At 42.2% G+C, this 24,833-nt stretch overlaps 1 protein-coding gene across 6 annotated transcripts in view; it reads right to left on the reverse strand.

The window, feature by feature from the left end:
• The window catches only part of LOC114571834 (attractin-like protein 1), a 322,321-nt gene that overhangs the window by 159,118 nt on the left and 138,370 nt on the right, over positions 1-24,833 (reverse strand). For all 6 annotated transcript variants that reach the window (XM_028603035.1, XM_028603034.1, XM_028603036.1 and 3 more), the window contains 2 exons: positions 22,183-22,276; positions 12,063-12,115 (listed from right to left, as the gene is read on the reverse strand). In XM_028603035.1, the coding sequence (XP_028458836.1) occupies positions 12,063-12,115; positions 22,183-22,276 (147 nt within the window). The remainder of the gene's footprint in view (positions 1-12,062; positions 12,116-22,182; positions 22,277-24,833) is intronic.

Below are 24,833 nucleotides of genomic sequence, written 5' to 3' on the forward strand. Positions count from 1 at the left end.
TAAGTTAATCAGTGTGACTGCTATGTGCTAACCCTTCAGGGCAATCCAGGTGTGTGTGTGTGTGTGTGTGTGTGTGTGTGTGTCTGTCTCTCTCTCTCTCTCTCTCTCAGGTAAAACAGACTCAGGCAGGCAACAATTATTCTTATATTTTTATCTATGCCATGAACTACTGCAGCTACTATTTCTAGTCATAGTTCCATTATCTTTATTATGACTATTATTGCCACTGTTCATCACACCCCCAACCGGCACCGTCAGACACCGCCTACCAAGAGCCTGGGTCTGTCCCGGGTTTCTCCCTAAAAGGGAGTTTTTCCTCGCCACTGTCGCAATGAACGCTTGCTCTTGGGGGAATTACTGGAATTGTTGGGTCTTTGTAAATTATAGAGCGTGGTCTACCTACTCTATGTGTAAAGTGTCTCGAGATAACTCTTGTCATGAATTGATCCTATAAATAAAATTGAATTGGATCTGAAAGAGAAGTTTTCACACTATGGGTCATGTTTTATATAGATGTGGCCATAAATCACACCAGTTATTGTAGTATTATATCTCACTACCATAGTTATTAGTTAGATTTCAGTAGGTCAGTTAATGGGAGCTGCTGGACGAGGACACACTCCAATTTTCCACCTCGGATGTCTGCGACGTCCAGGGCAGGGTGAATGCTCCGAAAGCTGCTGGCCCTGATGGAGTTCCCGGACGTTTGTTGCGAGCCTGCACAGAGCAGCTGGCTGGTGTCTTCACTGACATCTTCAACATGTCTCTAGCCCATTCAACAGTCCCCCCAGTTTTAAATCTGCCACCATTGTTCCAGTGCCTAAACACTCCGCAGCCAAGGAACTGAATGATTTCCGCCCGGATGCACCCATCATTGCGAAATGTTTTGAAATGTTTTTGTCCTGTCACAACTGAAATCATGTCTGCCTGCTGCAATGGACCCGTACCAATTTGCCTACAGACGCGACAGATTAACAGAGGATGCCATCTCCACAGCGCTCCACCTGGAACTCACCCACCTGGACAGTCCCAATACATGTTAGAATGCTGTTCATTGACTTCAGTTCAACATTCAACACTGTGATCCCCTCCAAGCTGATCTCCAAGCTCAGCCAGCTTGGCATCAGCAACTCACTCTGCAACTGGATTATGGACTTACTTACTAACAGACCCCAGGCTGTTAAATTAGGAAGTCTCTCCTCCTCCACTATCACCCTGAACACTAGCGTGCCGCAGGGCTGTGTGTCGAGCCCTCTGCTCTACTCCCTCTTCACCCGCGACTGCGTTGGATGTCAACTGCATTTCATTGGCTCTGTACCTGTAGTCTGCTAAATGACAATAAAGTTGATCTAATCTAGACAACCAGTTAAAGTGAAAATGAAGGAAGAAAAATCACCAAAAATGCCCTGACATTTCTTACCAAAACACAATTCAACTGACTTATTAAAAACACAAGTGGCATGCAGCTTTGCCTCGCTGCTTGCAAATGGGAAATAGATAGTGGGTGCCTATTAACCAATCACGGCTCAGCCTGACACAAACTACCCTGTTGATTTGTAAATTAAAAGACTGATTTGTGGTCTGTCAACCTTCACCACAAAATGAAGGAAATTGTGCTCTCCATGTGGCTTAATCAGTATTAATACCGTTAACAATGACTGTACCTTTGTAGCACTTCTTAAAAACGTGAATTTACAAAGCACTGCTGATTGGTATAATTTTTCTTTGTCAGGTACCATGAGTCTGTTACGACACATCACTTCTTAACTACAAGTGGAGAGTGGAAGGTTAAAAAAATAGCAACAAAAGACAATATTTGATGTGGATTGGTTAGATCCGACTAAAACACAATATATGTTCTATAACGTCAGTATTGGCAGTAATAGCAATCCAGCGCAGTCATAGTCATGTCACAAACTGTATAAATGTCCGTGAAAAAGAACATCCGGTGCTGTTGCAGGTAATCTGTTGCTGTCTGACGCTGAGTGGCAGCAGTCAGCAGAGACACTGCAGGAGCTTTTCAACTTACAGAGCACAACAACTTTGTTTGTCACACACTGCGTAGAGAGAGAGACAGAGAGAGAGAGACGTTTAGTTATTATCACCTTCCTTTCAGCTTTACAATCCCGGGGCGTCACCAAGACGAAAGCAAATTATGTTTGACAAACACTCTTGTTTTGTTCAGCCTTCATGGCAAGTTAGCCCGAACAGCAGATATCATCAGATCAAAGACAATATTTTTCCCAAACATCCCTCTTCCTCCCTCCCTCCCAGGCAGACGTGCACTGCTGCTACTCAGTTGTTTATCCCATAAGGGTCGTCAGTACAACTTCAGAGTATTTGGGTTTTTTATAGTTTGTACACGGTGTGTGTGTTATATATATATATATATATATATATATATATATATATATATATATATATATATATACACACTTATGTGTGTGCATTTGTTCATTTCTCAATGCATCCAGTGCATACTCATCTGTTTGGGTGGTTGCCCACATCTACCTGCTTGTGCATGTGTGTTTGTGGGGGTTTACAGGTGTCCGCGTAGTTAACCACACACGTGCGAGTGCAGAACAAAAAAAAGGCTCCACCAGGCCCTCTGTGCGTTTCCAATATGTTTGATTTCAAGGCTGTTAGGAACCAGAGCACCACCAAGTTTAAAAGTTCATCTTGTCTAATTACGAATCCCATCTGAGAAATCTGACAGCAGTTTCACTTAGGCAAACTCAATTACACGCGTGCGAGTGAAAACTCTCACTCTGGATGAATCGTATCAAGTTATCACTAAAGGTATGAGCCATCCCCAGAAGAACTGAAATAGAAATGGTCCGTGCCAATTTCTCAGGTTCACAGATGGGTGATCTTATTACCATAATTTGTAAGCTGATTCAGCCTATATGAAACAAAAAACTGAGGCTCGGGAGTGAGAAGGCAGAAGAGAAAGCCCTCACCCGGAACGTAATCTGATATTCCAGCAGTCTGCTTCGAATAGAAATCCTAAAAGAAAATAATAATAATAATAATAATTGTGAACTTACCTACAACGTCAGTTTGTCAAAATCTATTGCTGAGGTTTCATTTAATGCTTGTTAACAACTCATTATTTCCCATTTGCAACACTGCCAGGCAGAGCGCAGGCCAGACATCCCAGCCTCACCTCGCTGAGAAAGCAGGTTAGAGCCAGGGGAGTAAACACAAGGACAACACAGAGTCCCCATCAGGCCTAAATGGAGTTCAAGGTAACCTGGAGGTGATCTACGCATGAGGTTCGGTGACCCCGATTCATTAGAAACTCACTGTTCCTTAACACCACAAAGCTCTTTGGGGTGGCTAGTCACAACAAGCACCAACTGGAGACTATTTACTGATTCCAAGCACGCAAAATGCCAGGATACACATGAAATCAATACACTGTTTTTTTAAAGGTGTTGGGGATGGTGTAATAGAAGGAGCTTAGTTACGCGCACATCAAGATCAAGGGTGTCTGATGAAACGGCACAGATGGAAACACCTGCACACTCAATATTCCAATCTACAGATCTATATAAATGGAAAGTGTTCTGATCCCAGTCGGGTCTTCATCAGGTCAAACGCATCCACAGTGGTAACCACAGTGTGGCTAAACCATCATGACCGGTAGCCGGGTCACGGTCACCTTTTGGCAGCTAAACTGTCTTGTGTACAGTTGCCGGTCACCGTAATTCCGTGGGATATGATGCGAATTGCTGTGCATAAGTTAATAAGTTAATAAGTTAAGTCGTATGAACCCCATAAATGACAATGCATTTGCAGATATTATACCCCCATAATATTATATTCCTCCTCCTACCTATATCTCCACACATCATACTCCTATATTGGAATATCACTATCAAATACAACTAATCAAGCTTTGAAAATATTTTGGTTGTCAGTGTCCCTTAATAAATCGCAAAACAGTAATGTTTGGATTTTTCTGCTACTGTAAATCTGTTTAATGTGAGTATATAGTAGTATTGAATTGAGACACAGCCAATATGTACTGTATATGTCTTATATCTGGTGTGTGTCCTCCCAAAATGTCACATACTGTATTAATATGTATTAAACTCTTACTGAAACTTACTCAAACTGATCTAAAATCAGCCAGCATTCTTAGTAATCTGTCAAAGGGTAAATAGTGGATTGCTAAAAAAACGGGTTTTGGCCTGATAGGACCAATTAATCCCACGTTGGATAGGGGTCCAGTTGGACTGCCTGTCAGCAAATATCGAGGCATCCTGGACTGACGCCAGATCCTGGTCTAATGAACGGCCTTAGGCCAGGAACGTTTGTTGATTGATGATCTTTGCTACTACAACTACTTTGAGGTCCAAATTGGCCCCAACTTTCACTAGCTTACATTTCATGCGTCTTTGATATAATGTTAGCTAGGGCTGGGTGATACGGAGAAAATCAGATATCACGATATTGTTGACCAAATACCTCGATACCGATATTGCGGCAATATTCTAGGGTGGACAATTGGTGCTTTAACAAAATATGTTCAAACTTAGATTTTAGATAAATAATCATCAGTAATGTGGACATAATGTCTAAGTGAGGAAAAGGCAAATAATAGAACAGCTAGAACAGTCTGGGGAGTTCAGAAAAGTACATCACTTTACTGTAATGCAGCCTTTAAAACCAGGAAAAGACAACACTTATGTCACATCACAATATTACCATATCCAAAACAAAAAAAGACAATATCTAGTCTCATAATCACGATATCGATATAATATCAATATATTGCCCAGCCCTGTTAGCGCTGTAAGACGAAATCTGAATCCTATCTAGTTGAAATTGTTCATCTCTCTCCATTCAGATTTTGGACATTACATCATCATCCAGTCCTATTCCGCGCTGTCCATAACTAATTGTCGTTTTAATTGGGATTGTGAGGCTGTCAGTAAATATTGGAGCCACTGTAGTTCGGCCTGACTAATCTTTCCCAGCAGGCCTGAGGGCAGCGAGCGGCACCGGCTACGGACCGACTGGTGTTAGCTGGTCTGTCCAGTGGACGTGGTGGGACACTTGGTGAACGTCCCTAATTAGACGTCCCTCGTAGCTGACTGAGATGGACTATGACAGCGGTTCATTAAAGCATTGTCCTGGTGATGCCTGCTCATACACGCAAGCCCGACTGGGGGCAAACTCATTAAATAGCAAAGTTGCTTTTCATCAATTGAAGGGTGGTTCAATATGACAGTTTTAACTGAACCAAAGCATCGCTCTGTGCACTCAGTCCCCGATTGAGATGAGCAACACAGCCGCCAATAGCTGGACACTCACATTTATCAGTCTGATGAAAGCATTTCATCAACATCAACATGAAGTTTCTGCGACTGACATGACTTCATTCTGTGGTTTTGTCCAATTGCAGTGTTTTACAATGGCTGCAGTTGTCAGATGGAGTTCCTGAATCATAAAGCTGACATTTATGACATGACATGTTATGATCTCCTGTTATTATCAAACAACCCCAGAACCAGCAATGTCTATTACCACTTAACCCTGCATCAGGACATCTTTATGTTGTCATCTTAAAAAAAAAAACTGTGTATGCTTTTAATTTGTGTTTATTATTACAATCTTCTGTTTGTGCTGAATACAAACAGCTTCAACTGTTCTTTAATCTGATGGAATTGATTATTATCTGGGTTATTGTATCCAATTGTAACAGCTAGGGGGTGAGAGAGGGTGAGCGAGCGGTCTGTATCTGTGTATTTGTAGCGTATATTTGTTATAACGCTGTTCTGTCGGTTATGTGTTTTAGAATTTTGTATTTGTGTTTATAGGACCCGGTCGAAAATGAGACGCTACTTGTCAAGGGTCTATCCTTCAAATAAACTTAATGTATTGATGCATTTGAGTTCACCCACTTTCTCAATCACATCCGCCCAAAATAAAGCCTCTCTCCAGAGAGCAAAAATGTATTTGATGAGTTGTTTCACACAAAAAAAGAGTTTGTCACCATATGCAATAGTGAACTGCACTAGCATCAGTTTTTTTGAAAGACCTGCCACATATAGGTTTAATTCCTAAAATGTTACAAGTAAAATTGTTCTTCAACACATTTTTATCTTTTATGTGAAAAAACACTATCCTCTCTCCGTAGCAAAGGAGGAATAAGCGAGATGTTGCTATAGAGCTGCACACCTTTTAGAAAATAGAATCAAAAGGTCAAGATAAGGCTTGCCACGCACCAAACGCAACAAAACAATCAGGCCTGGACCAACCTAAACCTTCTTGGTATTTATCTAAACCCTTCTGCAGACTTACAACTACTTTGATGGTTGGGCTAATTTGGCACTGTAGACTGCAGTTTGCATCAGTCAATGATGACTTTTTTTTAACCACAAAAGTGACATTATTTTATTATTATTTAAATTCAATTTCATTTCATTTATAATGTCAAATCAAAACAGATCTCAGGACATTTTACAGATACAATTCCTCCCCAAGAACATGCATTTAGTGCGACAGCGGCGACAAAAGACTTCCTTTTAACAGGGGGAAACCTCGGACAGAACCAGACTCTAAGTGGGCGGCCATCTGCCTCGTCCAGTTGGAGAGAGAGACACAACAACCTACTTTATTTTGTATGAGGACTTGACAGTACTCGTTAGTTTGAGACAAATATCTTGATGGTTTTGCAGCAATCTCTCCGGACCGTGGTAGAATCGCTGTTACATCCGACAGAATAACAGCGCTTTTATCTATAGCACGTGCCCCCTCACTCGTGTCAGACGGATGCTTGAATCCAAAACACACCGTTGCCACAGTGAGTATGAGCACACACACATACTAGGCAGTCTCTGACTACTACAATAGTTCATGTTCAACAAGTCTGCTTACAACTGACTTTGAAATAGCACCGCTATACAAATGGGTAAGACAAAAGAGAGGCAGAGGGCCAGAGAGAGAGGCGAGTAGACTGCTAAACATGTGTGCTTCAGAGCAGATGTCAAGGGGGCTGGACTTATATATATAATATTCAGCTGTTCCACCTTGAGTGCTTGTTTGATCGACATAACGGCCTTCTATTCACCTTATAGGAGTTTGAGGCAAGTGCTTAACCTCTATTCCTGGTCTTCTAGTTCCCTGTAAGTCTGTTGTGTCACGGCGGCTGCTTTCTAATGCTGACAAGCAGTCAGTTGCTGCCACATGGATGGAATAAATGCAGGCTGATGTACTCTCCGGCAGCAGAGAAATATTACTTAAAGTTCTATTATGCTTTTTGGCTATTTCCCTTTCCTTTGTGTTATAGATCTTTTTTGTGCACATTATAGGTTTACAAAGTGAAAAAGCCCAAAGTCCCCCCCAAAGGGACTTACCATCTCCAACAGAAAACACTGTTCACCAACAGCTCCAAACAGCTCTATTGTAGTCCAGCCTTTACTTCAGAGACCAACGTGGTCACTTTGTAACACACGTTATAATGCTCGCCTAGCTGCTAGCATGGCACGACCTCATACTCTGCTTCTGACTGGCTAGTAGTCCTTACCTAGGTACTGTCAGGGCACGCCCTCATACTCTGCTTTTGACTGGCTAGTAGTCCTTACCTAGGTACTGTCAGGGCACGCCCTCATACTCTGCTTCTGACTGGCTAGTAGTCCTTACCTAGGTACTGTCAGGGCACGCCCTCATACTCTGCTTCTGACTGGCTAGTAGTCCTTACCTAGGTACTGTCAGGGCACACCCTCATACTCTGCTTCTGACTGGCTAGTAGTCCTTACCTTGTTACTGTCAAGGCACACCCTCATACTCTGCTTCTGACTGGCTAGTAGTCCTTACCTAGTTACTGTCCGGGCACACCCTCATACTCTGCTTCTGACTGGCTAGTAGTCCTTACCTAGTTACTGTCAGGGCACACCCTCATACTCTGCTCCTGACTGGCTAGTAGTCCTTACCAAGTTACTGTCAGGGCACACCCTCATACTCTGCTCCTGACTGGCTAGTAGTCCTTACCTAGTCACTGTCAGGGCACGCCTTCATACTCTGCTTCTGACTGGCTAATAGTCCTTACCTAGCTACTGCGCATGTGCGACTCACAACAAAGACGGAATAGAAGTGAGATGTCTAACTCTGTAGCTAAAACAGAGAGCTCAACACACAGGGTGAAAAGAGGAGCTGCAGCAATGTGCAGTACAACAAAAATATGGTGTTTTTTGAAAATTAAACCATGTAAACCTATTCTTATACAACCTCTAAATACAATTATGAACCTGAAAATGAGCATAATATGAGCACTTTAAAAGGTCAGGTTGAATTACGAGTAGCCACATCCTTCGACAGACACTGCAGGTTAGTAGGCTCAACCTGTGTCACTGCAAGTCCCTGTGTTTATAGTTAACCGCCCGTTTGGCTTGGGACCCTTAAAAGTGAAGCAATAAGCTTGTTTGCGATGAGTTGCGCCTTGCCTGTAAAGTGGAAGGGAGCAAGCGGCTGCGGTGGGCGGTGACAAAAAGCTATGATCAAGTCGGGACAGTTCCCGACCGTTTCAAGCGGCCTTCAGCTTGTCAGGAAGGGTTTGTTGAGGGGAAAACTGGCGAGGCCTCTTTCAAAGGGGTCTGTTGACCTCTGACCTATCCAGATATCCAAATGAAAATGGGAGTATCCACAAGTCTCCCCTTTACAGACACGCACACTTTATGATAATCCCATGCCGTTTTCTTTGGCAACTATCATGTTTTTCCCAAATATGTACAGATTTGTAGTCATTCTCTTATCAAATGGCTTGAAAAAGTAGTGCAAATAGCTGCCATAAATGGGAAAATAATCTCTTGGCTGAGCCACGAATGTTTACAACATCTAAAGCCGCCCCAGGTGTGTATCCATGTGTATACCTCTGAGTGTGCTCTCTCTTATTCAAACACAACTTACCACGTTTCATAGACAACGGAAAAGATAATGTGCCATTAATGACAGAACTTACTGTAACGTCGCCAAACGCATCTCTGAAAACACAAACCACTTCAGCTGCAGCCATAGAGATATCAAGGAGCCGTGCACCTACGGACTTTAGGAGCCATTCAAATCTGCACTTTGTGTCAGTACTGTGACTGTATGCATTTGCATCATCTACAGCCCTTCACAATACTGGGCAAGGGCACTGCATTAGTGCCATCTAGTGCCTTTTAACCTCCGTCCTGAATCCAGCAGACCATGCAATCCATGAACTACACAATAAAACAAAAGTTGTTTTTGTGATCAAAGACATATTTGGAGGTGACCAGTGCAATCTGCGACACGACTCCTTTGATTGCAGTATCCTTTCGAGCCTCCCTCGTTGAAACAATGATAGCCCCACTCAAGCTAGAGGGCTATTGACATTGACAGGACTTGAACTTGATTCTACTGTGTTATAATATTATAACTGATGATGGCAATTCTTAGACTGAAAGTGTGTGTGTGTGTTTGTGTGTGTGTGTGTGTGTGTGTGTGTGTGTGTGTGTGTGTGTGTGTGTGTGTGTGTGTGTGTGAGTAAGAGAGAGCGAGAGAGCATGGGAGAGTGAGGGAGCATGTGCTTGTTTGCCACAAAACATCTGTTTTGACGAGAGCATTCCTCCTCCGTCTGCCCTTTAAAAAGGAAAACCGGCAATTTGTTGCAAATGAGCTGGGTCAAATGTGATCCCTGTCAGCATCTGGAAACAGGAAAACAAAGTCCTGGACAGAAAAAATAAAGTGCTCTCTCTTTGTATCCCTCTCCCCTCTCTCTCTCGTGGTGGACCTGAATAAGTGATAGTAATGATAGCCCTGTCCGCATCGCTTGTACGTTTAAAACAACGCTGTTTTTGACCCAAAGCGAGCTTTTCTATGGTGACGCAAAGTTTTTCCAAAGTCAAGAATTAACTGAGCGACGAAGACCTATTAGGGTGGACGGTGGGGTGTAACTGTTCAGAGAATGTACTTAAACACAGGAGAATATGGCTTGCACACTCTCTCCTACCTACAGTTTGTTTTTCATTTTTGCATTTTTTTTCATTTTTCCACGGTACCTGCTCGACTCGCCTTTTTTTGGTTTTCCATTACGAAAAAAAGTCCCTGGTACCTGCTAACAGGTACTTTTTTTAGTACCACCTCAGTCAAGGTTCCAAGCAAGCTGAGGAGATACCAAAAGGTCAACTGAAAGCGACAGAGGGGGGGTGTCCTGAACAAACCCGCCATTTTTAAATAGTTTAGCCAGCTGTGTTTTGTTTTTGCTGCCTGCAGCTTCATCTGGCTGTGGCAACAACAACACACCTTCGACGTTCTGTGTGCGTTTGTGTTGCGTTAGGTCACGGCAGTTTACTGCGGCGCCGCTATGATGACCAGCCACGCTGAGGCGGTACTAAAATCTGTAATGGACAACAGTACATACACAACAGTGCGAGTCGAGCAGGTACCATGTAATGGAAAAATGCCATTACTGTGCTTCAACATTACTCAACAATCTTCATTCTTCCCCCCACAGTGAAGCTAACACCTCCAGTGCTGCCAACAATTCCTGCTCAGTGATGTCTTTTACTTCTCCATAGATTGGAAACTTCTGTAAAAGTATCCTGCTACTTTTATTCAGCATCCAGACGGTGAAGAGGGTCAACACGTGGCCCTCTCACTGCCTGATCGGATCGAGCTTATCAACTGTCCAGATGATGGATTTCAGTTCTCAATTTACTCTAAGTCAATTTCCGGTCGTCAACCTCCTAAAGTAGCTGTAATACACCTTTCTAGTTACACATTAGACTTCTGAGATCCCCTGTTATCTGACAGCAAACACAAATATCAGTGTGTGCGTTATGTGTGTTTGCTCACGCAACTGTGGCCAGCTGTATACGGAGTAGTTTCAAGCATGTTTCAAACAGTCATTGCTTTGCCAAAATAGGGCTGAATACACTGCGTTGATGGGATACCCTCCTCAAAGCTCCTAAACTGTGCCCGTTTCAGATAACAAAGCCCTCCACCATCTGGCCCCCTCATACCTCACTGACCTCCTCTCCCCCTACCAATTCTCACGGTCCCTCAGATCCACCTCAGCCGGTCTCCTCTCCATCCCTAAGTCCAACCTCCGCAGTTTTGGGGACAGAACCTTCTCCAGGGCAGGTCCCAGGCTCTGGAACTCCCTCCCCTAAGAGATCCGCACCTCTGACTCCCTCACCGTCTTCCAGTCCCGCCTCAAGACCCATCTCTTCACCGCTGCCTATCCTTAGCCCCACACTCCGCTCCCTTTTCACCTGTGCCTGAATCTTGTTTTGTTTTGCCTTGTTTTTGTTTTCCATCTTTCCCTGTAAAGCGACTTTGAGTCCTTGAAAAGCGCTATATAAATTCAATTTATTATTATTATTATCATTATCAAATATGATCGTTTGGTACACAGTGAACTTATGGGCAGTGGTGGCCTAAAGGTTAAAGAAGTAAGCTTATGACCGAGAGTTAGCTGGTTCAATCCCCAGACCGACAGGATAAAATCTGGGTGGGGAAAGTGAAAAAGCAGTGCTTGCCCCTCCCTCATTACCACCACTGAGGTGCCCACGAGCAAGGCCCTTAACCCCAACTGCTCCAGCAGATCAGACTGTGGTTGTACTGGGCAGTTTCCAGGTATGAATGTGTTACTGTGTGAATGTGACAGGTTGTAGCTGCAAATGAGAATGTGTTCTCAATCGACTTACCTGGATAAATAAAGTTAAAAAAATCGACAGCAGAAAGGTGGATTATGTTGAGTGATTTTAAAAAGTTTCTATGGACATTTGAACAGACTTTGCACCTTGAACGTCTATTAGCTGTACTATAGCTCCTAAACTATGTGGTCAAGGTTCATTTATTTTGTGATTTATGAAGGTCAGCAAGTCCATGGAAGTGAGTGTTAACTCTGACCATTTTAATTGAGGAAGGCTAGCAGGGTTAGCATTTAGCTGTCTGGGTACATACAGCAGATGATAATCCTGGGACACAGATGGACATTGTACACAGAAACAGGCTTTAGCTCTGTGTGTGTGTGTGTGTGTGTGTGTGTGTGTGTGTCTCAGGTGTAATGGCGGAAGGGTACTTACAATAACATGTTCCTCTGAGAGGGTTGCCAAGGTAACGGTTCTCTGAGTCACATCTGGAATGAAACAGGAAAGACAGGTGGAGAGGGAATGACAAATACGAAGAAGAAGAAGAAGAAGAAGAAGAAGAAGAAGAAGAAGAAGAAGAGAAAGAACAAAGGCATTAAAACGGGTTTAGTTTTTACAAAGACTTGTTTGTGTTAGCGTGGTTGTGTGCGAGTGTCAGGTGGGTATTGTCTTCCCCCAGCTCTTTGCGAGGTGATTTCCCTCGACAGTCCTGTCCTTGACGCGCTGTTTTTTTCCCATAAGCCACACACACGCACTTTGAATAAATATATATATATATATATATATATATATATATATATATATATATGAGTTTTTATAAATATATATATATATGAGTTTTTTGTTGCAAGTTTTCAAGACCATAGAGAGAGATTTTTATTACTGTATCTCTTTGCAGTATCATTTTTAATCCAAGTAAAAATTTTTGTTTTGTATCATCTCTTTCATTCAGATGCTTAGTTCTCTTTAGATTGACATGTATCACTGCCGGTTGGTGGAAAACTAAACAGGAAACATAGCGGACATATTTTTGACGAGGCAAGCGCAAAACACTGACATTTTAGTTTGAAGTACATCAACCACTGTCCTTGTGGATACTTTTTTTTCCAAAATGAAAAATGTTCATCAGGCACTGCCAGTCACTTGTCAAACAAGAATCTACAAAGCTTTTAATTTGCATTTGACATTTCAGCCATTTCTCTGTTATTCACTGGGACCAGTGGGAGGTGGAATCTTTTTTTCAAAGACACTCATCTGTTGATGGACAGTAATTGGCTGCAGTTGAAAGTCTTGACCTTTAGGTTAAGAGGAAAGTCTCTAATGAACAGTCAGCTCTGTCGCAATAAAAAATAAATAAATAAATACATTTTTCCAGTAGAAATCTACTGAAATTTTAATGCTTTCTCAAAATACATAATGGGATTAGCATGCATATTAAAGAGCCTCGAGGTGCAGCAACATAAGTCCCTCAAGGATAATGTACATTTTAACACCCGGTAAATGTAATTGAAGAAAAATATCAGGGTTAAAGTTTTTTTGGGGCAGTATCATCAAGAAATGTACATGCTTCTGAGGCCATTAAAGTGTCAAGATGGAGATGTGTGCCTGAACCACAGATAGGAGAATGATTGCCTGGCAGCAGAGAACAAAAGCCAGAGTTATTACACTTCCACTGCCAAGACATGTTAACTAATGTGGTAAGAAGGTCAAATGTATTTTATTATACAATTGTTATTATAATATCAAGGCATTTTCTGTGTGTGTGTGTGTGTGTGTGTAAGACTTTAAAAAGAAAAAGAAAAGGGGTGTTTATTGAACACTGTAATAGCTGAAGTGAAGTTCTGTATTGTGGCCATTTAGAAAAAGGACAACTCCCTGGTTATCAAACCCATATGCAGATATCTGACATGTTTTACTAAATATGGAAAGTAAATCATCCAAAGCAACCCAGGAGTCCACACACACACACACTATTTCACAGTGTAACAGAAGAAGGGCTGGAGGACTTGGAGAGAAATAGAGAGCATGGAAATGAAAGAATGACAGAGGAAAGAAGAGGAATAAGTGAAGAAGAACATGAGGGCAGGTGAGGTTTACAGCCTGAGTGTTTGTGAATTCGCTCGTTGTGCTGCAGCGGGTCACGGAGCAGAGCCAGATGCTGGATATTTCATTTTTCTATAATCCCCGGCCAAGGACGAGGCCTTAAACCCTGACTGCCTCACTGAGCTTGCATCCTGAATCAGGAGTTCAGAACGCCTATAAAACAAGTAAAGAAGCAGAAGAATACTTTTGGTCTCACTTTGTTTTGGTCAGTTTAAGAGACTAGCTGACGTCTAGACCAATAGGTTTACTAGGGCAGCACTCAGGGATCCATTAATACAGAATGACTTACTGGCTGTCATCTGCATTAAAGACAGAAAAAAGGAAAGGAGGATAGAAGAAGGGAAAGAAGGAAAGAAAGAAGAAGGAAAGGAGGACAGATTGAGAAAAAAAGTGTAGATTGAGAGTAAGAAGGAAGGAAAGAAGGAAGGAAAGAGGATAGATTGATGTAAACTAAAAAGGATAGATTGAGAGTAAGAAGGAAGGAAATAAGGAAGGAGGATAGATTGATAAAACAAGGAGAGAAAGAAAGGGGATAGATTGAGGTAAAGAGAAAGAAGGAAAGCAACAAACAGACAAACAAAGACAAAAACAAAGAGGTGAGTGTGAGAGAGGCTTGTTGAACAACGAGTTGGGGCTGCAGAGAGCCGAGGACTCTGGGACTTTAAAAGCCGACGGCCACAGAGGAGCGCCTGGACGACTAAGCCTATTCCAGCACAACAAGATTTATTGTGATAAATGTGATGTCATAAATAGCTTTGGGCCCCTCTTTAGAGCCAAATATGATCTATAATAAAATAAATCAAACTGACTTTTTTTTTCCTTTAAAATGTACGCATATGTCCAAATATTACACAGAAATGGGCTCCGTCTCCCCCCAGAGGAGGTTGGACACCGGGTTCAGCAACTGATAAAGATAGCGTATAAGGATTTAGTGGAATCTGCTGATGATACGTGTACTCATGTAGGTTTAACCACCGTGACTGTGGAAAGGGGGGGCCTCAAATCGGGTTGGGAATAGACCTTTTTCACAGCAGACATTTTGACTCATATTAGGAAAAGCACAGCTGAAATTGATAACCTTAACGATGGCTCAATTTCATCAAGTGTCCCAGTAAGATATTTCAGTGAGTCAGCATGCCCAATACCAGGGTCTCTCCTAAGTGGAATGCAGCCATCAGTAATGGTTTAATACCAGGGTCTCTCCTAAGTGGAATGCGGCCATCATTACTGGTTTTGAATACACCTGTGCTTTTCCTAATATGACATGTCAACATGTCTGTCGTAAAAAAGGTATATTGAAACAAATGACCCGGTTAGGTTTACAGAAAGATTATGGTTTGGGTAAAAATACGTAAAGTTGTTATGTAAATTAAAGGAATACGCCACCGTTTGTTGAAATAGGGCTTATCACGTCTACCCTGGCTGTAGATAGGCGGGCCAACGCATTTTTTGTCTCAGTTCAAGTAATTAGTTTTTTTTTTTTTGTTGTTGGCTCACTTTTCCTCACAACATGCTAACCGGCAACATAGGATTCCATTCACTACGCTAAGCTAACTAGCGGCGGCGCTGCCGGTGTTGTACCGGACTAAAACAATGCATGCACAAAAAAAGCATTGGCCCACCTATCTACAGCTAGGGGAGACCGTGATGAGCCCTATTTCAACAAACGGTGGCGTATCCCTTTAAGTTAAGTACATTACATTGGTTAAGGATGATACGTTATCAAGTCAACGTTGACCTTTGCCCTGAGGCAGATACTGGCCACGTACAGTATGACATAGGATTTTACAAGCATGGGTTCAGAGAAGAAGGATAAGCAGACTTGCAGGCTAGGTAAGGGGCGATGACGAGCTATGTTCTCTCCTGGGGGACACTTAAAGTCCTGGACGCAGAGCGACAGCAAAATGGGGACGGACACTTAAGCTGCTTACAACAGCCTAATGGGGACAAGATAAGGGCCACACAGGACTGGATCGCCTCATCACTTAAAACACACTGAGTCACACACACACCCACACACACACACACACACACGAGTGACAAGTATGTGTGCTCTGCTTGCCGTTCCTGTAAACCCCTGCAAAGATCAACAACTTGGAGATTAAAAGGTCACAATAATATTGGTCCTGCGTGTGCATTTGTTTTTGTGTACGTTCTTTCATTTGCTCTATGAATCAGAAGATGTTTCAACTGTTACCATTTGTTTTGTTTTTTTTACAGGCATCAGAAGAATCAGGGTGCAGTTAGTAAAACACAAAAAATTCCATTTGACAAACATCCACATGTACTCTCTCTCGCTCCCTGTATGTAAGTACAGTAAAAGATGCTAATTAGCAGGCAATTAGCGGAGCGCTCTACATTTGGAGCGGAGGCCAATTAAAGCTAAATCAACACAATCAAACAATCAGTCAGAGAAAACGAGGAGAAATAAAGGGGAGGCTTTAGCAGAGTGAATGTTAAGGTGCTGAAGAAAAGACTCGGTAAAAATAAAGGTCTTGAACTTGAACTTGAAAATAAGATAAAAGTCCTCGACGGGGTTGGACTTTAAATAGACTATTTAGTAATGTTTTCAATTGTAAACTGTGACCACACTTAAACAGCAGGGGACCATCTGGTGAGCAAATGGATTCCCCGAGGATCTGTAGCTCAGGTACAGACCGTATTCCAGCAATGCCGACCTCTCACGCTCACACTGCCTGTTGCACTGTTAACAGCTGTTACGGTTCACACATTCACGTTGGCCTTGTAAACACACGGTGGACTCGGTGCACACTGGCTTCAGATGTGATTTCATTTTTACTCCGCGGGCGGCACAGGCTGGGGATGCTGTCCAACATTTAGGTCCAGAGAAATCCTTCTCGACAGATACTGCTAACATTGATGAGAAATTTAGTTTAACGTTTACTGTCCCCGGAGGTCGATCTTTAATGACTCTGGTGGCCGTGTACCTTCAGGTGAAAATACCACTCCGATTGATGGTCAAAGGTACCTTTGAAAGAGTAATGGCTGGATTTTTACACACAAATTAATCTTAATCTGATGAACAATTCCAAAATATTAAAATGAGCATGTTTATATTTCTCAAAGTAAGTAATCAACAAAGCGTTGTATCGTACAGAAGCTCCGGTATCCTCAGCCAACCCGGTCTCACGGCAGTTCGGCAAATGGTCACGTTATTTTTAATCTATTAATTCGGGTTCACAGGGAGGCTTTTCTCGTTTTTTTTTGTGGTGGCCAGCATGAAATGGTCTATAGGGAGATTAACGGGGAAAGCAAACCCCGGGGAGAGGACGCATCACACGCCGGGAGACGGCCGCGGGGAACACGCGGCAATAATGGGACGGTTAACGGGGAAACAAAACGCCACACGCGGGACGCGATCCCCGGCCTCCGGGGTGAAAGTCCTGAATTGTTTGACCCATCCACCACCCCGACCAACCTCCTTACGTGGATTTTCGGCATTTCATACTACTCGCTACCGTACACGTGCTGTGACCACGACATATGCTTCATATTTAAATACATTAGTTTACATTTTCGTGCTGGCCACCACGAAAAAAACGACAAAAACATCCCTGTGAACACGAATCCATAGACTAAAATAACGTGACCATTTGACGAACTGCCGTGAGACTGGGTTGCATCAGATATTAAACACTAAATACTGATAAGACTTTGTGCACTTGTGGGTAATAAAAGTGCGTATATTTATCTGTGTCTACAATATATCGATCTTTATGTGATTATGGTTAAAAAAAAAAAAGAGAGATGAAAGACAGACACACAAATCCAGTACCGGAGAAAGAGACAGTACACACACACACACACACACACACACACACACACACACACACACACACACACACACACACACACACACACACACACACACACACACACACACACACACACAGCTGCTTTACCTAATGGCCCCATTATTTCTGACTTTGCACTGAACACACACTCTCAGATATGCATCCACACACCTGATGTAACCCTGGAGCGCTAGCCGTCCGCCCCCGAGGGGGGAAATTGCTCGTTCATAATCAAAACGACAAACAAATGGCCCTCGACTTGGCACACCATTTTAGAGTGACTCAAGCCAAACAAACAGCGCTGTGACAGAGAGACATTCAGAGAGAGAGACAGGGCAGAGCAAATCAAAAAAGGTGAAAGCGACTGGAGCACAGTGGCTTAGAGATGCACAAGTGAACACACACACGCACGCACGCACGCACGCACGCACGCACGCACGCACGCACGCACGTACGCACGCACACGGTTTCCGCGTTCAGCCTCTGTGGAGTCCCCACCAGAATAATGAATTATTGGTGTGCGTTGAGAAGAACCATTACGCTCAAAAACCTGACCCAAAGTGAACTGGCGTACTGACAACATTCCCTCCTACTCAGCATCTTTGTAACTAGCATGATAATCACACTGAATTGCCGCTGCGTTTCACTTCATTCTTCATTCGTCGGTATCCATTTTCTGTTAAGGAGGAGTTGTTATTTTGCCCCGACTAATCACAAATCCTTCCATCCCACGTCCTTTTTAAACTGAAGTAGAAGTTGTGGTAACAGCTGCTAGGAGCACCTTCATCTTTATGTGTTTTTTTTCATCGATCAAAGAAATATTTAATAGTCATTACTATGACTCGACTTACAACAATATGCAGAGCTGTGTCCAGGGTGCGATTTGGGGGTGGGGACCCCTTTCTGGTCTACATATCCCTGCCTCTGCGGAATTATTTTGACAAATGTACCAACCCCCCCCCACTCAAAGTGATCAATACTATTTCACCAATAGACCATTATATATCTAATATAGAAGTATTTTAAACTAAGTTAAGTGCTGTAACATGAACACACAGTGCCATAGAACAATGAAATCTAAGCAGCAGTTGCTGGTTGTGTATAGCTGCTACAGAGCTCCAGGACCCCGGCTTCCGGCGGCAGTTGTTTAGCCGCCGATAATACTTTTCATTTATATAGCGCTTTTCACAAACTCAAAGTCGCTTAGGTGACTGTGAGCCGGCTGCAGGCACTGCCAGATGACGGCCCTTTCAGGGGCCATGGTAGTGGAGGTTAGCCAGAAAAAGTGAGCGTTGTGCGGCGATGACATTAATGTTTAGGCACCAAAACGACTCGTTAAGTTTCGGAAAAAGAATGAACAAGCGTTTCCTGGGTGAAATTTCTTTGTTTTTTTCCGCTGTGAAGTGAACTCCGCTCCCCGGGCTTGAACACGTTGTGTTTTATGTCGACGCCATGTTGTTCAGTTTCATTTTGAGATTATTTTCCATTGGATATTGAATTTCGTAAATAAGTGTTTTGGCATGGCCGGCCGAGCAGCTCTATATCCATGGTATTGAAAGGGGGATTTCATTCTTGCATGTTTCGTTTTGCTGTGCATGATCGCCCCCATTTCTGTTCCATTTTTCTGTAGTACGAGAAGATGATGTTCTCATTCTCTATCCTGACTACAAAGTTGTGACTGGCTCAGCTAATTTTTAACCAAGGAAACAGCCATTAGCTACTTTTTTTTAAAACAAACATTAAAAGATAAGTCAGTGTTCAGCGGGCTCGATGGTGTTTTAATCCCCCAACACGGACTTCAAGGCACCTAACCTTAACCCTAACCTAACCCTACAGTGCCTTGGGGACCGACTCACTGTTGTAATTTTTACATTTTAACTATAGTTTTAACCCAAATCTAACCCTAACCATTACCTAATCCAAGTGCCTTCCAGGCAGCGCAGCCTGGAAGACGACGTTGGGGGCTTAAAACCCCAAACACTGTTCAACGGTGTCTTAAAGGGATACCAAGGTAACACACTGATCAAAGTTGACAGGTAACATGTGGACAGAGTACTTTAGTGTGGGGTCAGGTTGATGTCAGGAGCGGGGCTGAGGTCTAGGATCACTCAAAGGTTGTGTTGAGGTTAGCGTAAGGCTGTAAGAGGGGAAAGTCAAAGTTAAGGTTTAGAAAATGAACATAATCGGTAGCAGGTATTATTTAAGATGTTTTTGTGATGTACTCTCACTAGATCAGTTTTACAATTTGAAATGGTGTCACTCTGTATTTGTTTCAACATGCGTCACAAGTGAAAGACATCCGTATTAAAAAATCTGTATGTTTCAGATTAAGCAGGCTACTTGACAATCCACACTACACCACCACTTTTAAAATCAATAATGACATTTGTTCAGCATTTTTCCCCCAATGTTTGATTGTTCTGTATATGAAAGAATCTAATCAAACAAAGCATTCTAACACTAACACTGAAGTCTCCACTGAACCATATCGGACTCTAAATAAACCAGGGTACCCCCAGGCTTCTCCAAGTTAAATTTAAAGGTCCCATGGCATGAAAATGTTTTGACTGAAAACTTTGAGGTTTTTTTAAACATTAATATGCGTTCCCCCAGCCTGGTCCCCCAGTGGCTAGAAATGGTGATAGGTGTAAACCGAGCCCTGGGTATCCTGCTCTGCCTTTGAGAAAATGAAAGCTCAGATGGGCCGATCTGAAATTTTCCCTTTATGACATCATAAGGGGAACGGTTACCTGATTTATTTATTAAATCATACAGAAGGAAAAAAATGTAAGACCTTTGTAATTTAATACTTTGTAAATAAAAAAATAAAAAAACTCTTTGTAAATAACATACTTTTAAGGAACTTAAGGATACTTTTTAGAATATTACATTTAACATTGTAATACCTTTAAGACCCAGCAGGAACCCTGTAAACACTTTACCAATTGCTCCAACACATAATGGAAGCAATTACAAGCACAAGTTTATAAAACATCTACCATACACACACACGTTTTGTGGTATTTATAATCAACAAAACATACTAGCAGTTCAAATAAAGACACCAAATGTGTCTGACTGCTTCAGTTGTCTCGTCATACTGTGGATAAAAATACGCACGCGCGCACACACACACACACACACACACACACACACACACACACACACTAGGGGTGTGCAAAAAAATGTATTCAAGCGAATCAAGTTCTACCGATTCAAAATCGATTCATAGAATTCCAAAAATCTATTTATATTTATTTATTTTTTTTCATTTTGTAATGGCGTGTATACTATTGTCCTGAAATGGGTTTAGCTTGCCATTCCCATAGATGGTGCTGTGTCAAATTCACACTGACGCCTGGGCACTCTTGTCATAATCAGAAGAAGAACAAGTGCAGCAGAAGTAGTTTAGTTGGCACAAACTTCACAGAAAGAATTATTCAACCTGCTTGATCCTCATTGAAGGCAAGAGTTTGGGCACATTTTGGCTTTTATATCCTTGAGGGGAAGACGGAACTTGATAGGAATCATGCTATATGCAGGCTTTGCAATCAAAAGTTAAGTATTTTGGAAACACCACAAACTTGAGATCTCACATGGTACAGCATCACCCAGAGATTAACATTAAAGACGTTGACTAACAACAACCTAAAGTACCTAACATGCCAGTGAACCAACTCTCTTTCAATGCTCCAAACTCCCACCCAACCCTGACCGAAAAGCTCTTTTTATTAAACATTTTTATTTTATACTTGAATTAAATGTATTTGAAAGTACTGTATATGAAATATTTAAAGTAATATCAAACTACATTTAATTTGTTGTGTTTCTTTTCTTTTAAATTGCATGTCTACTGCAATCACATGGGAAAAGTAACTACATGTACATAGTGTGAATCGTTTTTTAAATCGAGAATCGTTTTTGAATCGAGTCTTGAGCCTAAAAATCGATATCAAATTGTGACATTTTCTGAATCGTGCACCACTAACACACACACACACACACACACACACACACACACACACACACACACACACACACACCTCTGTCTCTGCTTTTTAGCCTGGCCTGCTAGATTTATCAATGCAGCAAATGTCTGTCTCTGTGGTTTGTTGGTCCGCCAAGCCATTTAGGATATTGTAGTGCTGCAGCAGTTAAGTTTGGCAGTCAGGAAAAAACACACACACTGTATACACACACACACTTGTTTATCATTGTTCTTTCTATCTTCCCGACAACCAAAAAGTATTTAGAGTCAAATCCTATTTCCATAAACTCTAATTCCCCCCAAAAAATCGAATTAACCAAAAATGTAAACTCTTGAGCCTTTCCAATTTTTTTAAACTGTTACCATAATCCTAAGTGTGACATCACCTCAAAATGTAAATGTAACCGGCCTACTTAATGGCATACATGCTGCAGCATCTTCTGGGTGAGTTGCCGTGTTTGAGCACCACTGCACAGCCAGCTTTATATAGCGTTGATTGTTTCCAAGGATATGTTCAGTGATCAGGAGACCTTTAGTGTTTTGATCTCTTAACATCTTTTGTATCATTGAATTGGATTACGGGCAGCAAGATGGGAATAGGGTGGGCATTTAATCACACTGCAGTTACAGTGTATGACGGCATACTCACAGCTGACACTGGTCTCCCTTGATGCCCTTAGTGGTACAGAAGCACTTCCCTGTGTTGACGTGGCACACGTTGGCATGGCTGTTACACTTGCATGCTGCAAGGAAAAGACAATGGTTGGAAGAGAAAAAATGTGTTAAAATGTAATCTCTGAAATCACTGTAGAATCTGTGGTGTGGAGACATGGTGACAGTTTTCTGAACCCAACGTCTTCTCAGAGACAACTCGTGGTGCCCCCGATGTACGATTAATGTACTGCATCCAGCACTAAAACCTGCATTTGCTTTGTAAACACAATAATCCTTTATCATTGTGGTTACCAATAATCCAGCTGAGGAAATGTATACAGACAAAGAGAGAGGGGGAAGTGTAATCAGGAAACGAAGGAAGGGGGAGTAAGAAAGATAGAAAAGGACAAATCACTCATATTCCGAGAAACACCAAAGCATCTTGTGGCTTTGAGTCATTCCCACTCAGCACTAAAAAGCTTTAAGTTCCTGATTAAAATGTTTTCTTTTGTTTCCTCGTTCTTAGGCAAGACCGAACTGCATGCACCTTTGCCTAATCTGATCCTAAAAAGCATCATTACTTTCTTATTGTGATGTTTGAAATACTTTTGCTTTTAATGACACCACGGTCTTCCTTTAAACCTATGAAAATTGTTTTTTTTGGCCACTTGGGAGCAGCAGAAACAAGTTATGAACACGACATTGACATTATGATAATCTTTTAAAGTGCTCATATTATGCTCATTTTCACATTCACAATTGTATTTAGAAGTTATATCAGAATAGGTTTACATATAAAACACCATTTTCTTTGTTGCTGCAGCTCCTCTTTTCACCCTGTGTGTTGAGCTCTGAGTGAGGCATCTCACTTCTGTTCCATCTTTGTTGGGAGTCGCACATGCTCAGTAGCTAGGTAAGGACTACTAGCCAGTCAGAAGCAGAGTATGAGGGCGTGCCTTGACAGTACCTAGATAAGGACTACTAGCCAGTCAGAAGCAGAGTATGAGGGTGTGTCCTGACAGTACCTAGGTAAGGACTACTGGCTAGTAGTCCTTACCTAGGTAAGGACTACTAGCCAGTCAGAAGCAGAGTATGAGGGCGTGTCCTGAGAGTACCTAGGTAAGGACTACTAGCCAGTCAGAAGCAGATTATGAGGGCGTGCCATGCTAGCAGCTAGGTGAGCATTATAACGTGTGTTACAAAGTGACCACGTTGGTCTCTGAAGTAAAGGCTGGACTACAATAGAGCTGTTTGGAGCAGTTTGTGAACAGTGTTTTCTGTTGGAGATGGTAAGTCCCTTTGGGGGGGGACTTTGGGCTTTTTCACTTTGTAAACCTATTACATGCACAAAAAAGATATATAACACAATAAAGGAAAGGGGAAAAGCCAAAAAGCATAATATGAGCACTTTAAGTTGATAATGGCAAATATGTTAGAAGTCTCGTGTCCAAGTCTGATATTCACTCTTTTTTAGCTGTTTATGCCCTCCGCCACCTCCTGAGGGAAACATTTGGCTCTTTAGCTGCTAAATGCTCCACTATGTTCACCAGCTAGTCTCTAACTGTGTCCGTCTTGCTGTTTGCTGCTGAGAAGGTAGAGTAAACCGTGTTTTTTACAGCTTTTTCTCCAAAAACGACGCTATGAGAGCGCTGAGAGTGAACCAGAAGAGTAAAATTGTGGGCCGGACAGATAAACCGAGAGCTGAAACTCACTATAAAGCTAAACGTAAAGCCGAGGGGGGTGGCCGAGTCAGCCGATAACTCTCTGTAGATTCTTCCCCTTTCACATGGTCACGTTCTTCTCACATTGTCATTTGATACATTATTATTAGTGTAAAATAAAACTGCTTTAAGGACCACCCTGGTGATAAACTGAATGTTTTTTAGCCAACCGGTAAGTCTTAACAGTAAAAAGTTTTTAACAGTAAAAACAATCAGTGCGTTTGATTTTGTAAAGAAGACTTAAGCCACTAAGGGCTGCCTGCAGGGTTTGAGATCTTGGGTCCTGTTCTTTATCAAGATGAGTGCCAAGTCAAAGCTACAATCAAACATGAATGAGACACATATAACACACAGCAGTCATGTTATGACAAGGAAACATCAAAATATGATATTGGTAGTCCACCAGGAAAAGGAAAATAAGCTTATGTAGTAATGAGGCATTATTATGGAACCCACGCAACTTCGAGGCAAGGCCCGCCCTTCAATAGCATTCACACGCTACGATTGGCCAGGAATCCATGCTTATGCTAGGTACTGTAACCCGATTTGTTCAGGTCCTATCCCCTGACCAATCGGCTATCCTCGTCATGGAGACACGCGATAAAACGGCGTCTTTTCAGTTTCGAGTCAACTAGTAGTTGTATCGTTTCTTCCGATATACTGCCCTCTGTAACCCGTAGGCGTGGCTTGGGAGTGGCCTCGTAGGGCAGCGAAGCAATCGATTCTTCACATGAGCCAAAAATCCATTTTCTGGCTTTTCTCGGTCTAGAAGGCACCAACTTCTAAAATAATTTCACATTTCTACTACATAAATGATCCAATTTACACACCCATTCATCTTTCCAGCTGTGAAATATCCCTTTAACCACTCAAGGTCAATGCCTAACCCTAACCAATCGGGCTGCTTCATAGGGCGGGACTTGCC

This window comes from Perca flavescens, chromosome 17, assembly GCF_004354835.1.
Source record: "Perca flavescens isolate YP-PL-M2 chromosome 17, PFLA_1.0, whole genome shotgun sequence".
Taxonomy (NCBI): Eukaryota; Metazoa; Chordata; class Actinopteri; order Perciformes; family Percidae; genus Perca; species Perca flavescens.